This window comes from Podarcis raffonei, chromosome 16, assembly GCF_027172205.1.
Source record: "Podarcis raffonei isolate rPodRaf1 chromosome 16, rPodRaf1.pri, whole genome shotgun sequence".
NCBI lineage: Eukaryota > Metazoa > Chordata > Lepidosauria > Squamata > Lacertidae > Podarcis > Podarcis raffonei.
In genome coordinates this window covers 39,467,266-39,483,869 of record NC_070617.1, presented here as the reverse complement: position 1 = coordinate 39,483,869, position 16,604 = coordinate 39,467,266, and the positions used below count along the sequence as shown (strand labels likewise).

The window sequence follows — 16,604 nt, the reverse complement described above, 5'->3', positions numbered from 1 at the left end:
CAGGACATAGCAGACTTCTGTTGTTCAGAGCAGTTGTCCCTCTAATTTTGTGTTATACCATGTTCTCCCTAGTATTCTCTCAAGACTGAATATGTGTCCACTGGTCCAAACAGCTTAGCAAACCCTGAGTCATATCGTTTGTTTTAGAAGTTTACTCTTTTTGCAGTATGAAGAGCTGATGGAAGCATTCAAAAACCTACATAAAGAATGTGAACAGCTGAAGACATCTGGTTTCTCAACTGCAGAAATACGAAGGGTAAAAAAGAGAGAGACATTGCAGATACTGTATATTTTTAGCTGTGCTTTTGATTTTTAGATCAACTATTGTAGCAGCCACTATTTTGATTAAATTGATTGTATTGATCTTTTAGCATGGCACCCTGTGCTTTGGAATTCACTGTTTGTTACCATTAGGCAGACACACTCACTATATTATTTAAACACCTGATGAAAACTTTTTTTGTTTCAAAAGCCTATCCAGACACTTAGCCTTTGTTTTTGAATTTTGTTGATTTTATTTTGATTAAATGGCTTATTATACATTTTCTAAATAAAATAAATGCATAATTTAGCCTTACAAGTATGTCTACAAATGTGCTACCTGCAGAAGAGGGTGATTGATTTTTTTAGTGAGACTCGGTAAAATATAACTGATACAGCAGTTGTCACTTGTCTTTCTCCCATTAGGGCTTACTGCTAAGAGCATTTCTTAAGTCTTCCCTGTCACAGGTAGCTCATTCAATAGGTTCAACTGCTTTTCACCGAAACTGCTAACCTAGCCTCGTCTAACCCCCTGTAAATGCTCTTGAAAAACATCATTTGAAAGGCAATATATACATGGATTAATAAATAAAATGTAGCTAACCAGAAAAGCATCCAAAGGGACATCGTCACCTTATGTTCAAAGCAAGTTTTATTTCTAGCCCATCTGCCCACTCATAACTTTGTTACTTTATCTGCCCCAAAAGACATTGCTTTTTTTTAAGGGTATTGAGATTCTATGTGTTGACTGACTTGAGGCAGTTCGATCTTTTTTCTTCTTTGAAGCACTAACAAATTCTATAGGATCTGAAGAGTACCTCTTTGAATATGCTGATTTGACTTTGATTAACCTGTACAAAACTAAGAGGTAATGTAATTAAAATCCTGAGCATAAGTGATTTAGTTACATGAATATTATGATAGAGTCTTCTCTTAGTTCCAGGTGTGTAGAAAAATAGCTGATTCTGGTGTGTGTGTCATATTTTTTCTGTGTTGACGCTTTCTAGGATATCACTGCTATGGAAGAGGAGAAGGATCAGCTGATGAAGAGAGTAGAGCGTCTTAAGAAGCGGGTGAGTGAGAGAAGCAAGGCTGTGGCATTTGGATGTCATCATCCTTGGCTTGCAAGTTGGACTGGGGAATGCAAACAAGGATTAAGACTAACATGTTGCACGCCTTGGGAAGGAGTCAAATGGCTAACTGGAGGAAAGAGAATCTTCCCCTCAGGCAGCAGTCCAAGACTTTTAAAGGCCTTGAGTCCAACACTTCAGTGTGAGCTCCAAGAAGTGTTGCAGATGGGGAGGAAGTGTGGTGTGAATCTGTGAGACACCTGATCACCCTAATTGATTTCTCAGCTATGTAGCAGTTGACTTGCTTTGCTTATCCTCTTACCGTAGGTGGAGACAGTGCAGAATCATCAGCGGATGCTTGAAATGGCAAGGCAGCTTCGAGTGGAGAAGGAGAGGGAGGAATCTCTCTCCCAGCAGAAGCAAGAACAGAAAAATCAGGTATCTGTGCAAAAGCATGCCACTTAAATTAAGGGTGTTTTTTCCCAATAAAATAAAACCTAACGAATTTTTGTAAATAAAATTGCATTTGGCTTTTTTAAAAAATGCCAATATTGTCATTGGATGATGACACTCCTCATTTACAGAAGTTTAAAATCTAGTCTTGATATGAATTTCTATTTAGATTATGGAGAAATTGGGGGTGTCATGGCTGTAAATCCATGTATGCAAAATTCAGGGAAGATCATTGCTTTGATGTCACTGCTTGTGAACTTCCAGAGGTATCTAGCTGGTCATAGTTTGAAAACAGGATGCTGGACTAGATGGACAAGTTTCTAAAATGGTCTTCAAAATTTAACTCTTTGGTGCAGTGATAATTGGAATGTGATGCATTCATCTGATGGTGGTGTGGTCATCTGTTGACCTTTCCAGTAGACATTTCTAGCTGCATGCTTGGCCAGTGTGGGCCAATGGCTTACCAGGCCCACCAAGCAATTCCTGCTCTTGGTTTGCCCAATGGTACAGCTGGTTGTAGCACTGTCTTGCCAGATCTGCCATCATAATGCTTTCTAATTACTTCCTTTTAAAGGCTGAGGGAAGGGGTATATTGTGTGCATTCCCAGCCTATTCAGTAGGGTTTGCATAGATGTTTCCTCCCTTTTTGCAAATTGCTATTGTGTATTTTTGTGTACATTTCCAAAGATTAAGCTTATTAATAGACCTGTGCATATTTTCTAAGCTTTTTCATGCAGAGCAGAGGCTGCAAAGAGTCCAACTCCAGCTAAAGGATATGCGTCATGCAGCAGTGGATTCAAAGCCAGAAAGTAAGTAGGAGTTCTAAAATGTTTTTTCCCCTCCTTGTCTACTGCCAAAAACCTAGGATGGACTTTTTAAAAGTCAAGAAAGATAAAATTTATACCCTCCTGAGTTTACATTTTCATATTAAAGGTTTGGCTTGATGTAAGTGTACAGATTTTTGAAGATCTGAATATTGCAGATAAGATCTGAACATGACTATATTCATGACTGATGAGCTTTTCATTGCTGCTGTTAATAATTTTATACTAACTTTTTGATCCTTACTTTATAAATGAAGCCAAAATGTGGGTAACTATATCTATTGCCCTGTTCAGGGAAGTTTTTAATGTGTGACATTTTAATGTATTTTTAATCTTTGTTGGAAGCCGCCCAGAGTGGCTGGGGAGGCCCAGCCAGATGGGTGGGGTACAAATAATAAATTATTATTATTATTATTAGTAGTAGTAGTAGTAGTAGTATACATTGGGTAACTACACCTGTTCATATTTGTCTGTTTTTACTCTGGTCTCTTCTTTGATGTAAGGACCTGTCTTTCCAGAGTGGCAAAACCATAATAGTGCCATGTACTTTGATGGCTCTGCTATAGAGGGAGGGATGGGACAACAGGGGCCTCTCCATTGGCTCTGCTCAGAGTCAACTGCCTCTTGATTCCTCCCCTACCCAAACTGTTTCTGTTTAAGTCAGTCCTTAACAAGGACTTTGTAATTTTAAGGATCAGTGCATGAGATTGCTTGTTTTTCCTCCTCCGTCCCCATACATTTTCCCTTTTATGTCATGTGTTTTAAAATGTTAACTTGTGGGCTGTATCTTTCTTGTATCTCTTATTGTTTTAATTGCTCTTATGTAAGTTGCTCTGGGAACATTTTGGATGGAGGGGCAGTGGAATACTTCCAGTAAAATAAATAACTGAATTGTAATAAGCAGCTAGAAAATACCAGATATAATCTCTGGCATTATAAGGGATGGTGAGACTTTTGTATTTCTATATATACTTATCTTCTGTTAACTCCCAGAAGCATAGCTGTCAACCTTCCCTTTTTTGTGGGAAATTCCCTTATTTCAGCACCGTTTCCCACTGCTTCCCGCTGCTATCCCGGATTGTTAGATATCCCGTAGACTGTCCCCGGGACAGGTGAGGCTGCTAATCCCTTATTTTCAAGGCTGCTGATCCCTTATTTTCAAATCCGAAAGTTGATAGCTATGCCCAGAAGAACCCTATTCTGTAAAATACAATGCAGTGGTGCCTTGCAGAGCCACTGTGAAGCACTGAAGAAGATGTAATGGAGCCAGAACTTCCCCCTATTTCTCCTGGCCAACAAGGCCCTTGAGGTGTAGGGAGGCCAGTGCAAGAGAATACACCTGGTTTTTGAATGAGTGGGTGCCAAAGTGTATTGTGCAGGATACAATTTATGTTTAAGGCTAGTTGGTCCTGCAGGTAGGACTTCAGTTTCAGTCAATAAGCCCTCTTTGACCACAGCTATATCAGACTGCCTGCTTATCCTTATCAATGTCTGTCTGAGAGTTGAAGATTTAGTATTTTCATCCTCAACTAATTCTGCTCACTTTCCCCCTTCCCTATTGGATTATGGTATTTTTTATGCAGGAGCAAGAGGAGGACACTCTAATGTTTGCTCTTGACTGGGCACTCACATTGAAATGCCATGTAAATTCCTAGCCAGTACCACTTTGATCACATTTTTGCTGTTTCATGGTAAGCGAGAGAGAGGTTTATTTTAAGGAAAAGCTTTAAGTCCTAGTTTTCAGGCACTCCTCCTGATGACATCAGTGTGCAATTAATAAGAGAAGCCTAAAGCCCTGCCAGAACATTTTGCCATTAAGAGTTATTAGTAGCTTTAAAAAAACAAAAAACAAAACCCAACAACTTCAAGTACATCAGCTGAAAGATGACGTATTGTACGATTTTAAAAGTTAAGTACTGAGTGCCATCTGTTCTTCCTTGGTTTATATGAGGCCTGCCATCCTCTGCATAGTTTCTCAACTGTAAGTTGTGCTGAGATAAATGGGTCTTTCCTTCAAGTAATTGATGATAAAAATGTACTGTTATTAAGTTGAATACCAGTTGGTTATGATCCACCTAAAGTTAAGCATTTTAAACTCTCATTGACTTCTGAATGCTGTGAGGTGGTTTCTGGTTAGTGTGACTGGCCTGCTGTCAAGGCCCTGATCTCACAGTGGAGTGGTGAGATAGAACGAGCCACACACATGACTGCTCTTAAATGATTGCTGCCAGGCATTGTGGAGTCCAAATGGCAATCTTGTTTTTCTGGGGGAGCTCCGGGCAATAAAACAGGCAGGAGGACAGCTGGAGTAAAACCTGGTGTAAGTCTCAGGGTAGCAACAACTGAACACAAGTGAGGACACAGAATTGACCCTACCATATAGCGTTGATGGCAGCAAAGACAACTTACTTCTTGGTCGTTGAAGAAGTGTAGCATGCAGGAAAGGGTCAACTCCTCCTGGAGGTATAGTCGGCAGTGACTGATAGATCAGGTGGTGGTGGCCACCTGAAAGGGGAGGGAATCTCCCACCAATTGTCAGCCTTGTCTCTACCTCTAGTGAGACTTGGAATCCCACCTTTGCCTCCTGGCATGCAGTTCTGCCTAAGTTCCCTTTGAAATTAAAGACCTTTCTGTGCATTTCATACATTTTGGATTGCCCCCCCCCCCCGAGCTATGTTGTTACTCCTTTACCACTAACTTAGTGACGTGCTCTTGTTGGCAGTAGGGTTTGCACACAAATTAAAAACACTGCTAGACTCTGGATCTCAGAAGACAAGTGTGTCTTGAGCTCTGCTGCTTGCAATTTTGTTTGAAGATATGCATTTAGCCCGTGTATTGGGAAAGCCGCTGAAATTTCTAGCTGGGGCAAGTTCATTAGTCAGGTCTAGTCAGGTAAGTTTTCTATTTCACCATGTCTGAACAAGCCACTAATTCACTCTTCCGGAACTTCTCTTATAACCATAAAAAATTTGAACGGAAAACATGATGAATCACTATTAACAGCTTTTCACATATGTCACTGGCAAAAATGGAACTCAAATAAGCTTAAGGCCCTGAGCCAAGCACACTATACAGCTTTCGTGCATAGAGTCTAAAAGAAAATGTTTTTTTTAGAAAAATAAAAAGCTTCTGAAGTGGATAATGGAAAGACCTAAAGTGCTCTCTATTCTTTTCCCTTTGGCTTGAGAGTTTGTGAAAGGCAATGTTTTCAGAAAAAGTTCAATTAAGCTGCCAAAATGAGAGAGAGAGAAAAAGAACTAGGTAATTCCTTTCCCTATGTGACTAATTCCACAGAGTTTGAGAACATTTAACTGTATGTGAAACACCCAAAGTAGGCTAGGCATCTGTTGTTCTTTGTGTGCACTTAACCAGTTAGTTTTCACGTTTTACCTCTGGTTTCTGGCATCAGTGGAAGCTTTAGAATAACCTTCTTCAACCTGGTACCCTCTGGATGTTTTGGACAACTCCCTTGAGCCCCAGTTGTAATCCAAAATATCCAGAGGGTACCAGGTTGAAAAAGGCTGCTTCAGAGCAGACATATCAGTGTTTACTTTAGAAGCCTTTTAAAAAAAGAGATGTTTCTAATAGTATGTTGTATATATTCTGCACTCTAATATCTGTTGGAGAGATCCGTTGTAACCATATCTCATGTTTTCCTTATATGAAAGTTACAAATGCCTTTTTTTTAATTCATTCATCTCCCCGCCTTCATTACATTTATATTCACTTTTCTATTTGAAATCGTATCGTCATTAAAATAGTGAAAGGCTAAAACACAGCAGCTATGAACCAATTCAGCATAAAGGGGAACAATATTTAAAACAATGACCAGGAGTTACAATTAATCCACCAACAGCTATCGAAAGGAATGCTAATAAAATTGATGTCCTTTGCTTGCTGGAAAAGATTGAGCTAAGCAAACATCACTTGGAAGCATATTCCATAAACTTAATGCCACAAAAGAGAATGCCGTGAAGGGAGGGAAGGGGGGCGGAGCGGATAAGCTGCTGCCGCCGCCACCGCCACGCACTGGAGCTGCCGCGCCTCAAGCCCAGCAAGGCAGGCAGGCAGGCAGCGAGCGCAGAGCCGGAGGACATATACTAAAATTGGAACGATACAGAGAAGATTAGCATGGCTGGAGGAAGGAAGGAAAGAAGGACGGAAGTGAGCAGGCGGCCGGCTTGGCTCGCCCCGGCAGGCAGCGGCGACGGGTCCCTTGGAGGGAGATTGGGAAGACCTCTAGCAGGTGCTGTCAACACTGATGAGAGATCTTATATGCCAAGACTGTCAGTATTTGAATAGACCACATCATGCGTGAGTACAAGCTAGTGGTCCTTGGCTCAGGTGGCGTTGGGAAGTCTGCTTTGACTGTACAGTTTGTTCAGGGAATTTTTGTTGAAAAATATGACCCCACAATAGAAGACTCCTACAGAAAGCAAGTGGAAGTAGACTGTCAACAATGTATGCTTGAAATCCTCGATGCAGCAGGGACAGAGCAATTTACAGCAATGAGGGATCTCTATATGAAGTACGGTCTGGGGTTTGCACTAGTATATTCTATTACAGCACAGTCCACGTTCAATGACTTGCAGGACCTGAGGGAGCAGATCTTACGGGTCAAGGACACGGAAGACGTTCCCATGATTCTGGTTGGCAATAAATGTGACCTGGAAGATGAACGTGTAGTTGGCAAAGAACAGGGACAGAACTTAGCAAGACAGTGGTGTAACTGTGCCTTTCTAGAGTCATCTGCAAAGTCGAAAATCAATGTTAACGAGATCTTTTATGATCTCGTCAGACAGATAAATAGAAAAACACCAGTGGGAAAGAAGAAGCCTAAAAAGAAATCATGTCTGCTGCTCTAGACCCACAGCATGCAGCAGCTCTGAGCCAGGATTACAGGAATGGAGAACTGTTGCCTAATTTGGAAAGTGCCACCATTCCAGACTTCAAATTAACAACATATCCGAAGAGGCTTCTGTTTTTATATATTATGTGAAGAATTTAGATCTTATAATGGTTTGCACAAATGTCCCTTGGGGGGGAGGAAATAAAATAAAATTGCTTTGTGTATATCTCTTGGGAATTAAAGACAATAGTACTTCTCCTTTGCAATAGCAGTTAACAGATGTGATAATAAATATAATTGACTCTAGTTGTATTGATTATACAAAAGAGCATGGATGCATTTCAGATGTTAGATATTGCTACTATAATTTCATATTGACCTCTTACCATAATTCTTCTCCCATCCAGCACTAAAAATGGTCAGCCAGTAATACTTTATATCTATCATGATAGATACGATTATACAAATTTTACCCTTTGAACTCATGGCAGCAAATAACTTTCCAAGTCATTGACTTCATTTTATATTTAAAAAGTTACGGAATATCATTATTTTCATTCTGCCATTATATTCTAATTAAAATTGTGTATAATGCTTTGGGGAAAAATGGGTCTTTTATAGGAAAAAAAAACTGGGATAACTGATTTCTATGGCTTTGAAAGCTAAAATATATAATATACTAAACCAACTCTAATATTGCTTCTTGTGTTTTACTGTCACAGATTAAATTACAGCTTTAAAAAAAGAGAGAGAGAGAATGCCGTGTGTGTGTGTGTGTGTGTGTGTGTGTGTTTTCACTTGGCAAGTTAACACTTTCCCCCTGCCTGTGAAAGCACACCTTTAACCAGCTTTAAAACAGGAAATTTGCAAAAGACCACTGCTTTAAGGCAAGCTCCTTTTATATTTATTGCTCAAAATATATTTTGGAAAGTTGTTTGTTCTCTATGCATTTGGAAACCTCTTAAGATATTGTAACCAAATTTTGCCTGCTTGTTCCTGAGATCAAGGAGCAGGGTTTTCTTTTCTATGTTTGGATACAATTGGATGCCATTTTGAATTCAAGATGGCAGCCTGAACCTTCAAAAATGGACTGATGTTGGGGGTTCTTAACATTCCTGAACAATCCTGGGTACACAGCTGCTAGTTTAAAATATTTCTGCGCTGCCCTTCAGTTTACCAAAACTCTCATGTGGTCTGACCAGCATCATAAAGACAATACAATGACTGTTTTTAGAAGCAGAGAACAGTCTGTGCTCAAATTGAGAATCATCTTTGCACATTTAGAATATTCCTAACATAGAAAAGAATACCAATTGGATATTCCAGAACTTAGGCATCCAATAAGCTTAAGATTAGAGCATGAACGAGGGAGATTGTACATTGAGCTATCTGAGTATAGTATTCCCAGGAATGACACCAATTTCAATTTAATGAACTTGTGCATGAGAGTCTGTATGTGACAGCCCAATTTGTAGCCTGATTCTCAAGATCTTCCATCCACACAAGCCTGATGTTAGAGGAACTTGAGTTGTCAGTTGTCAGGGCTCCCATCTCAAATGCTATGACAGAGGCTGTTATGTGCAAGTAAGAAAGCTTTATTCAAGGGCTTACAATGATACAGGTCAGGTTACAGGTACATATGTAGTTAGGGAGTTCGAGAACAGCAGCAGGAGTCCAAGAATGGACAAGCAGCCATGGCCCTCCACCAGCTTTTAAAGCTGAGAGGTGGTGCACGCACGAGATTCTCCCTTTGAGAGTGGGGGCACTTGGAAGCAAGTGCTTTTGTGAGGGGCATGGGTCTATTTCCAACAATGAAGGTGGCTCCAAGTTCCTGGTGATGGGACAGAGGTCAGTCTCTCTGGCGGCTGCTGCTGCTGCTGTTCAGCTTCCCTCCCTTGCTAGTCCTCCCGTGCTGCAAGGGAACCATCCCACTGTGTGGATGGGACAAGACAGGGAGCCAACAGGACTGCCTCTGTTTCCCCAGCTCTGAAGGCAAAGGAATGGGAGCCCTCTTAGGCTGTTCCCTGCGGACAGCACCCTCCTCCTGCTTCTCGCCTTCCTCACCTGTCACTCCCAGCCCCATGCCAGACGGTATTGAGGGGTTCACAACAGCAGTGTGCCTTGAGGACCATACCTATACTCAGTATTGCCAGTGAACCTGAACATTGTAGCCCTGTTCTGAATAGATTCCTGGTAGGATTGCTCCAACCTTTTCCCTGTGACATGCCTGCTCCACCCCATCTGCATTTCATACATTCAGCTTAGCCTTTGCATAGTGGTTTACACATAGAGAGGACCTACGTGACTGATGTATACACCATAAAATCTTGGACATTCTCATGATAGTCCTTTTCTTCTGGATTTTGAGCTGGTGTGACGTACTTGATTAATTTATTACAGCATTTCTCAACTACAATGAGAAAGAGTGACCTACTGTTAAAACCTAAAATATAACCCTTCATACCACCCCTGCAAATATTAAGAAATTCATAACCAAACCCAAGGTGGCAAGAATTCAGGCCTGCCTGGAAGAGAGGATTTGTATAGCTTACTAAGTTATATGCTACTAGGTTGTGTTTTCATCCATAGACAGTGTAAATTACAGCTCTGGAGACTCCTTGTTTGCAGCAGTGTTGCATCCTTTTCTCTTGCCTGGGACATGTGTGTGTGCCAGGCAGGGGCAGAGCACAGAGGGTCAATAGAATAGAGGGCCAACGCTGCCAAGCGCATGCACACAGGGTGCAAAGGGCTCATGGAGCCCACACATCCGCTCAGCCCTGGTCACTGGAGCCAAACAGGGCTGTGTTGTTCTTCTGCCTGCCCATGCAGGGAGGAGGCTGGTCAGCCAATGTAGCACTTGTTGTGCAAATCCCCCCTGACACTAGCCAGAGGGCTAGGGGAACTGCAGCCAGGCCAGGCTGAGACCCAGAGACCCCCGGTGTCAGGCAGAATGGGATGGGGATCCTTGCATGGGGGCACCTAGCACGCGCCCCCTAAAAATTGTGCGCCTGGGGCTATGGCACCCCTTCCTCCCTCTATGCCCCTGCTTGTTTGTTGGTACAGAAATAAATGTATTTGACTGTTAAATAGTTTTGCTTAAATTACAGCTATTACAGCATGAGACCAAACTGACCTTCTCATTACTTTATTTAGGTATGTATTGATATTGTGTGTTTTTTTGGTTTTCCAGGCTTAATGAAGAGACTGGAAGAGGAGACAAAGTTCAATACATATTTGGTCTCTGAAAAATTTCCTAGAGAACTGGAAATAAAGAAACAGTCACTGTACTTCTTGCAGAAAGTAGCTGCAGAGCCAGCAATGGGCCAGTCTGATCTCAACGAACTTGAAACCAAAGTATGTTGACAGGGAGAAAGTTCAGTTCCCATGTTTAAGGGCTCAAAAACATCTGACAAATTCATTTTAAAAGCAGCTATTTCTTTGTGCATCTTACTTGCTCCACTCTTCTGGTGGTTGGTCTATAACTGCGATATCCACCTCCCAAGAGTCTGCGATCTACTCCCACTGTAAAAACACTGGCAGTGATCTACTCATTGGATTGATCAAAGTTGTTGAGCTTTGGGGGGGGGGAGGAAGACTGGTATATAACCTGTTTGCACTCTGCTGGCTGCTGGGTTGTAAGAGACAAGAGCACTTGGAACCCTGTTCACTGCAGTAGTTTCCACCATTAACATTTGAAGGTTATTGTGTCATAGTAGTTGGGGAGAGGGAAGCGTGTTAATAACCTGTATGGCATCTTTAATAAGAGGGCATTATAGTACTGCACGCCCCATCTGAAGCAAACAGATTATGTTTTGGGAGAGGGCTAAATGTATTTGAACCATAATGTAAAAACGTATGTGACCAGACTCAGCATGCTTTCTGCTGGCCTGTTGTCACATTTTTGTTATCCCTCACTACATCCATCAATATTTTAACTTGTTCTCTGCTTTAAATCATAAGGAAATTATTTTAACTTTTTTCAAGAAACTCCAAGCTGCTCACTAAAATACACATACAGATTATTACTCAAAGCTAATTAGGAAATTATATTACTCATTTTGCATTTCAAAAGGTCATTTCTTCACAGCCTTATGTGTTAGAGTTATGTCCTCTCAGGGCTTGCAGGAAAATGGAGAAATAGGCTCCATATATTTCTGCAATAATTTGAATGCTGAGTGTGATTGGCATTCGCATTGAAGTAATAACGTACACGGTCTTCTTTTTTTGTTTTAGATACTAACATTATGACTAATTTGGCATAAAATTTAGCATAGCAATTTTCCTTCTTATTGCAGCATTTGAAATGTTGAAACCTAGAGCTTGTTAAGGCTTGATAATTGACTTAACCTCGGGTTAAGAACTTAATTCGTTCTGGAGGTCTGTTCTTAACCTGAAACTGTTCTTAACCTGAGTTACCATTTTAGCTAATCAGGCCTGCTGCCGCCGCCGCCACCGCGCGATTTCTGTTCTCATCCCGAAGCAAAGTTCTTAACCCGAGGTACTATTTCTGGGTTAGCGGAGTCTGTAACCTGAAGCGTCTGTAACCCGAGGTACCGCTGTGCCGTTTCTTCTGTGTTTGGGGGAAATCTAAGAATAGGTAAAACAGAATACAAGATTTTCACATAGATGATCTTGAATAAGCTGCAGATATGCTCTGACGTTGATCAGAGGTGTAGTAAGGGAGCTAGGAAGCACCCCTCACATAGACACAACCCCAATTGGCCCTGTGAGTGAACAAATCCTTCTCTTTTTTTATTAGGTTCACTGGGATTTCCCTTCTTTTTGCGGGTGTGCCGAGCTTGTGGTGTGAAAGAGCATAACTGCTCAAAGATTTTAAAAAGTAGTGAATTCAGTATTCTGATAAAGTTTTTGAGGTTTTCAGAGAATCACTACACAATTATAAGACACCTGTAACGTTGCTGTTAAGGCTTCAGTTATGAGCTAAACTGATGGCCTCAAAACATCAAAATTGAGTTGGGATTAATTCCCATTCAAGCTATTTTTGTTGGTTGCAAAAAACTCAATACTTTCAGTGCGACTTAAAGCAGAATCCTACGTTCAACCGAGTTCAGGGGGGCTTACTGCCTGGCAAGTGGAGGGAGGACTATCGCCTTAAGTCACTACTAATTCTGGCTAGATTGAAATCCACATCATTCGGTGTTCCTCAAACTATCAAATATATTTAAAAAATAGAAATTAGACTTTGAAATCTAAAAATAGATATGCGAGTCCACCTTTTGGAACCTCATTTTTAAAAGGCTGAAATTGAATTTGCACCACAATCAGAGCTTTTGTGAGCATCAAGACACTCATAAAGTTCCTGCATTTGTGCGCTTACATATCGGTCTGCTCCCTCCACCTCTCGCAAGGGGGGGCAGGCAGAGATCTGTGTGTTTGTGTTCCTTCCTCCAATTGCACACCTTCAAGAATACATCAGTTTTTGCACCCACACAAGGTGAGACTGGCTGTGCCTTGATCTCCCTATATCAATTTCAAATTCATTGGACTTTGGCTTACCCCAAGTTTGGGAAACCCTGATCTAGGGCATCCCATATACCAGAGTGCTTAGTTGCTTAATCATTCCACATTTTAAAAATATTTTTTCATTAATAACAGTCCAATGCAGGCCACATTAATACAATACCAAATCATAATACAATCAAAAGAGCCATTTAGTCAGTTCCGAATTAAACATTTTTGGATGACTTTGCGTGTTCAGTTTATCAGAAGTTGATTTTATTCCTTGGTCCTGCTCCAATTCTCTTAATTAGTCCAAATACAACAGTTCCGATCTTAATCCTTTATTTTAGCAGACACTGGTGTGATGACTTTCATTCATATTTAACAAATCCATATCCATTTATTTGCAAAGGGAATTTATCTCCTGTAACTTTCTGTGTGAAATATTTGTTTACATTTGTCCTTTCCTTCATGTTGTAATCAATCAGTCCTCTTCAACATTACTCCTCCTTCAAGGACTCAATTATCATTACGCCATAGCTTCTCCATTTTGCTTTTTCAAAACTGAAAGTATTCCGGTGTCCAGCCTTGACTCCTGGCAGACTTCCAGCATTGTCTTCTTTGATCCTTTCTGATTGTCTAACAAGCTGGTGTTTCGCCAAAACCATAATAAATTAGAGTTAAAGCCCTCTTTAGAAGATAATGTCACAAATCATTACAGTATTTTACACAGTCTGCTCGTTCAAGTACTCCGTAAAGAAAATTATAAAGTTCTTGTTGAATCCCTCTTGCATTCCATTTATAGTTGTAATCCATTAATAATTTCATTCCATTAGTAATTAATTCTTCTTCATTGGAGGCTTGCCGAAACATGAAACAACAAATATAACGTAAAAAGAGAACAAAGGCTCCCCTTCACTTACATAGCAATCCAGTTACGAGGAAATCCTCTCCAGATCAAAAACCTTGGCACTCAGTGGCTGATTCATTTAGTGGGTTATCTTGTCTCCTTCATCCAGAACATGCCTGTTTCTTAAATCCAAATTCAGATCCATCTTAAAAAACAGAAGTACCTCTGCTCATGGCGACCGCATTGGAGAGTTTCCAATATGTGCAGTGCTATGCACTCAACATCCCTGCCCCCGCATTCCATTGGAGCGAGAGGCAGTAATCGGACAATCCGCAGGTGTTCTCCCCCCTAGCGGGGGGAGGGGCTTCCAAGGCTAATTATTTTCAGATTATCCTTAATTAGCTGCATGGCCAGCATCCACTTTTGTGGGACCCGCTGTTCACCATGGCGGCAGCGCCAGAAGTCAGTCATTCCACATTTATGTCCTGCTGATAATTTTGCAAACATAAGAGCCCCAACATTCTGAACTCTCTCTCCAGTGAGGCCCACTTAGCCTTCCCTCTGATCTCCTTTTATACAACTCATCTTAATTGGTTTCATCTGTTCTTCAATTTGATTTGATTTGATTGATTGAATTTATATACCACACTATACCCGAAGGTTTCAGAGCGATTCACAGAACAAAGTCAAAATATAAAACCACAAAATACATAATCAAAATAAAACAGCTCAATAACCTCCCATATATAATTATACAAATATAATTATTATATGTGTGTTATATGTAATATATGTAGAATGCAGGATATAAGTTGAAATCAGAGAGAGAGAAAAGATCCCTGCTGGATCAGCTCAGGGCTTTATCTTGTCCAGCATCTTGGTTTCCCACAGTGGCCAGCAAGATGCCTCTGGGAAGACCACAAGGAGGGCATGAAGGCCATGGCACTAGGAACACTCATGTGACTCATGGTAACAGATCCCCTGTCAGGCCTTGATTTAATGTATACTATTGTTGTGTATGGCACTTCAAGGACTCTTTTGCAACAGAACTGCCTATGCACCAACTGAGTGTCCAGGAATAGACTTCTGGGGGTTATCCCAGGATACCTCTGGGCTTCCTGGACATTATCCCAGGGCATCCATTTTATATTCATGAACTGGAGCTGCAAATGTCCCTTTCACACAATGTCTTCATTCATGAAACTCCAAAAGAATACAAAGTCCTTAGCAATTGTATATTAACTCAAAGTCTTTTGTGAGTTCATTCCAAATAAGTTTCCCCCATCTTTGGGTGAAATAGTTGAATGCATTTGTCAAAAGAATTGTGGGTATAATGGCCCAGTTTGCACGTCACGTCAAGCTGTAATTAAACTAAACTAGTGCAGTCTGGCTTGTTTTGTTGTTTGAACAGGGGCTCATGGTTTGTGTTTTTCTCCAAACAAGCCAAGGTTTGTTCTTTGCTTGGGGGATGCAAACTACAGCCCAGCTTCAGATAATGCAACAGATGGAGTGCAGGAATAGTGAAGCACCCACAATTTCAGCTATTATAACTGTGGTTTAACGTGATGTGCAAACTAGGCCAACAGAATTCTATACTCGCTCTGCACTGATATTGGAAGGGGAAAATAAGCACCTCCTATATGAGGATGTTGATATTTAGAAATCTTTCATGTGCAAAGCCATGAGCCTCTGAGAGAACTCGTTTCCAAGGTCTGTGTCATGATATGGTCCCAAAATCTTGAGACATTCCTGCAATACAGGGATAGCCATGGTCTTTGTTTTGCAGCAAAACCAGCAAGGAGCCTTGTAGCACCTTAAAGCCCAAAGATATGTTGAAGGAGCTACAAGACTCTTTGTCGTATAGCAGTGTGCCAAAAGTGAACAAACAGGAATTGGGGAGTTTTTGCTATTTGCATCCAAACTGGCTGCCTAAAGCAGCAGCCCAGTGAGGGAGAGTGAAATGGAGTAGCTCTGTCCTTGCTCTGATTTCTTTTATTTAACAAGTGTCTTGATTTATATCCAGCCATCCCACAGGGTTCAGGGCAGATTACAGAAACGGGCTGTGAAAGAGGAGCATCTGTGTCTTTTCAAAGCACAGTTAAATCGCAAGAAATTGTTCTGGGGAAAGAAAGAGCCTGGAATTTTAGACGTTTAGTCTAGTTATTAATCGTGACTGAATGAAAAGTTCACAGAGAGAAACACTTTGCAGAGTGGGTCCACCAGCGTCTTTGCTTTTTGGCTCAGAGAGTTTGCTTGCTAATAAGGAATTTAAGCTTTTGGACTGGGAGGCTGAAGGGAACGGTGATATTTAAATAAATAAGGAGTAATTGCTAATGACATGTTTCCAGACACCCTGTGTGGTTTTGGAAAAGTCCTGGAGCTGCTTTTTTAAAAATTAGATCTGATACTGTGCTTGAATCCATTATTGACGTTTGAAGCAATTTCTGGAAGTCTCTTCTGTTGCAGAGCAATAAAAATGACATAATTTTGCATTGGCTATGAAAACCTTTTCTCAGATGACAAGCATTCTTTGTGTTTTAATCTATATTTCAGATAAATGAGGTCAACATACAAATCAATCAGTTGATTGAGAAGCGGATGATGAAATATGAACCAATCGATAGTAAATTTTCAATGTATCGACAACAGGTGAGAACAAAGTCTTCTCTAAAGAGAAATGTTATTTTGAAAAATCGTTTATTTATTATTGCATTTATACACAGCCCTTCATCTTAAGATCTCAGGGTGGTTCACTTACCTTATTGTGAGCAGCCAATTGCCTGTGAGACTTTGAATTTTGCTTATATTTTGATTTACAAATTTGATGATCATCCCAT

The 16,604-nt window shown here is 40.7% G+C and overlaps 2 protein-coding genes across 5 annotated transcripts in view; both read left to right on the top strand.

Moving 5' to 3' along the window:
* The window catches only part of IFT81 (intraflagellar transport 81), a 50,451-nt gene that overhangs the window by 10,367 nt on the left and 23,480 nt on the right, over positions 1-16,604 (top strand). For all 4 annotated transcript variants that reach the window (XR_008327956.1, XM_053368243.1, XM_053368244.1 and 1 more), the window contains exons 5-10: positions 167-256; positions 1,269-1,334; positions 1,659-1,769; positions 2,509-2,593; positions 10,648-10,811; positions 16,321-16,416. Coding sequence is in view for 3 of the 4 variants with exons in the window: in XM_053368243.1 (XP_053224218.1) it covers positions 167-256; positions 1,269-1,334; positions 1,659-1,769; positions 2,509-2,593; positions 10,648-10,811; positions 16,321-16,416 (612 nt within the window). In the remaining variant the exon portion in view is untranslated. The remainder of the gene's footprint in view (positions 1-166; positions 257-1,268; positions 1,335-1,658; positions 1,770-2,508; positions 2,594-10,647; positions 10,812-16,320; positions 16,417-16,604) is intronic.
* On the top strand, positions 6,749-7,562 carry LOC128403464 (ras-related protein Rap-1A-like). The gene has a single exon (XM_053368246.1). It carries the CDS (start codon positions 6,919-6,921, stop codon positions 7,471-7,473), a length of 555 nt encoding a protein of 184 aa, XP_053224221.1. The 5' UTR covers positions 6,749-6,918; the 3' UTR covers positions 7,474-7,562.